The 2986-nt window shown below is 26.2% G+C and overlaps 1 protein-coding gene across 1 annotated transcript in view; it reads right to left on the bottom strand.

Annotated features, from left to right (window-relative positions):
• Positions 1-2986, bottom strand: part of LOC117179354 (RNA-binding protein 39) — a 41537-nt gene that overhangs the window by 20900 nt on the left and 17651 nt on the right. Inside the window, exon 3 of the mRNA XM_033371048.1 lies at positions 3-362. Coding sequence (XP_033226939.1) covers positions 3-362 — 360 coding nt within the window. The remainder of the gene's footprint in view (positions 1-2; positions 363-2986) is intronic.

Raw genomic sequence — 2986 nt, 5'->3', positions numbered from 1 at the left:
ACCTCTTTCTTCTTCTGTCGCGATCACGATCTCCGCGATCTCTTTCCCTGTCCCCCCGCCTCTCTCCTCGATCCTTTTCCTTCTCATCTTTCTCGCCGCCTCGATCACGATCTCGTCGGCTGTCACGCGACCGAGATCTGCGCTTCCGGTCACGATCACCGCCACGATCACGGTCACGATCGCGATCGCGATCTCTCTCCCTGTCCTTGTTGTCCCTATCGCCACGATCCCTTTCTCGATCACCGCGATCTCTGTCTCTGTCCCGGTCCCTGTCCCGATCGCCTCTGTCCCGATCTTTTCTGCTGTCCTTGTCCCGACGATCGCGGGATCGCGAACGAGTTCTCGAGCGATGTTTGCTCTTCCTAAAAAAATAATTCGGAGAAATAGTATTTTTAAATTGCGCGTGAATTTCTTGTAGCAAAATGTGCGCAGTGCTTTACAGACTGCTTATTATTATTTTCTTTTTTAATTGTTAAGCTAAAGTTATACTTTCTAAAAAATCATGGACAGGGTGACCCACTCAAAACTAGAGAAAATCCCAAAAAGAAGATTGATTTTTGAAATATCCTATGACTTTTCCCAATTTTACAGGTCTATTTTTCCAAATAAATTAAATTCAATTCCAAAATATTCGACTGATCGCAGGACTTCTTTTATCAACAATTTCTTATACAATATTTTGATTCTTAAAATCATAGAAAAACTATTTTTTTTCCTCAGAAATCTGACTTTTGGCACGGCAACTACCTTGACGAATTTTTAAAGGTTTCAAGAGAGTAAAAAAATAATAAGAATCCTAGAAAAACTCACATTGATTTTTTTTCTTTTAATTACTTTGAAAAGAAAAATGAAATATTTCGAATAATTTATAATGACTTCCTAAAATGTAACAAAATGTAGAAATTTCCAAGCAAAATTGTTCAGTTTTGCAACATTATGAAATTTTCCAGAAAAAAACATGTTTTCAAATGGATAAAAAAATTTTCTTGAGGTTCCTAGGGAAAGTTAAACATTATTTTTTATTTTGACAGAATATTTTAAAGAGAAAATTGAAAGACTTCCAAAATTGTGCGAAAAAAAATTCAGTACACTTTTTAGAGCATTTTTTTTTCTTTGTAAAGTTTTTTTAAAAGAGCAGAAAACATGTAAATTATTTTTAAAGATATTTAGAAGATTTTTCTGAAGAAAAAATGTTAAAAATTTCAAAATAAATTTTAAAAAATTATTTCTTAGAAAACGTACAAAGATTAAAGCAATTTTTGAAGAATTTGAAATAAAATTACGAGGCTTTTTAAAGATTTTAAAATGTTTCAAAATAATAAAAAGAAAATGTTTTTGAAGTGTGAATATTTTTAATTTAAAACAAATAATTTTTAGACAAAATGTAAAAAAAATTCAAAAAACTTCGAAAAACTTTCAAAAATTGTTGAAAAAAATCTTCCAACATAGTGAAGAAATTTTTTTATGTTGCAGCTTTTTTAAAATATGAAAAAGATTTCGTATTCTTTCAAATGGCTTCCCAAAATACTGAAACAGAATACAGAACAAATTTTGCACGATTGCAAAATTTTAGAGAAAAAAACGTGTTTTCAAAGTGAATCAAAAAATTATCTTGAACTTCTCTATAATTATTTTTTTTATTTTGAAAAATTAATTTTAAGAGACAAATGAAAATTGCTATAATTCTCGAAATCTTTTTTTTTTATTTCAGAAAAAATTTTAATTATTTTAAAAGATGTTTAGAAGTATAAAAAATAAATCAAAAATAATTACAAATTTTTAAATATTGAAAAAGAAATGAAAAACAAAATGTACACTTTTAAAGAAAAAATTTATAAATTTTTTAATGATTTAAAAATATTTCAAAACAATAATAATAATTTGTAAAATTTTACCGAATATCAAAAAATAAAATAACATTCGAAAAGATTGCCCAAATTTTTGAAAAACACCTGGAAGATCTTGAACAAATTTTGGATGATTTAAATAATAGACAATTTTGCCAGATTCATTGGCAAAATAAAAAATTCTCGACAATTTGGAGACAATTTTTTTAATTTTACAGCATTTTTTTAATTTTAAGAGAAATGCGAATTATTTTTTAAAACCTGATAAAAAAATTCAAAAAAGTAAAAACACAATTGAGATTTTTTTAATTGAAAATAAAACTGTATAGCTTTGTAAAGATTTCTTTTTTTTTCTTTTTGAATAATTTATTTTTAATGAAAAGTTCCGCAAGATTTCAAAAGATTTTTCAAGATTAAAAAATTGTCTACAATTTACAAGTAAATAATTGTTGGCAAACATAAGAATGTTGAATATTTGATAGTTTCAAGGGAAAAAAAATCACAAAGATTTTCAGGCAATTTTTTTTTTTTTATTTATAAAATGACTCAAAATTTTATAATCCATTCGAGTCAGTTTAAAAAATATTTATGAATTTTATAATGTATTGTCAGATGACAAATATTTTAAAACTTTCAAATATTTCCAAAAAGTTATCAAATATATTTAAATTTCTCCCAAATTTCTAAAAGCCCCAAATTTATATTTCACTGATTCGATTTTTTTTTTTTTGCTAAAATTTGATAAAATATTGAAAAATAAGAAAAATTCTTCAAAATATTCTAAATTCTTTTTCGACATACTGGTCTGAAATCTTCAAAAATCCTTGTGAATTTTCGCAAGAATCTTTGTACATTTTTTTCTCGAGAATCTTAGGAATATTACATTTGTACAACATTAAAAACAAACAGATAATACCTTCCAAAAATCGAATTTCAGTGTTCAAAAATTTTTAACAAATAAATAGGTATTCGAAATTCTGAGTTCGAATTAACATTTATTTTTATTTTCAATCCAAATTATTTATAAAATTTCAAAATACTTCAGAACAATTCAAAGGTTCCAAAAAGATGTTGGATTTCACAATATTCCAAAGATTTCCAGAATTTAAAATAAAATAAAAACAAAAAATATTTCAAGA

The sequence above is a fragment of the Belonocnema kinseyi genome, chromosome 9 (genome assembly GCF_010883055.1).
Source record: "Belonocnema kinseyi isolate 2016_QV_RU_SX_M_011 chromosome 9, B_treatae_v1, whole genome shotgun sequence".
Lineage (NCBI taxonomy): Eukaryota > Metazoa > Arthropoda > Insecta > Hymenoptera > Cynipidae > Belonocnema > Belonocnema kinseyi.
The sequence above is the reverse complement of the archived record's forward strand: the minus strand, read 5'-3'. Positions and strand labels throughout refer to the sequence as shown.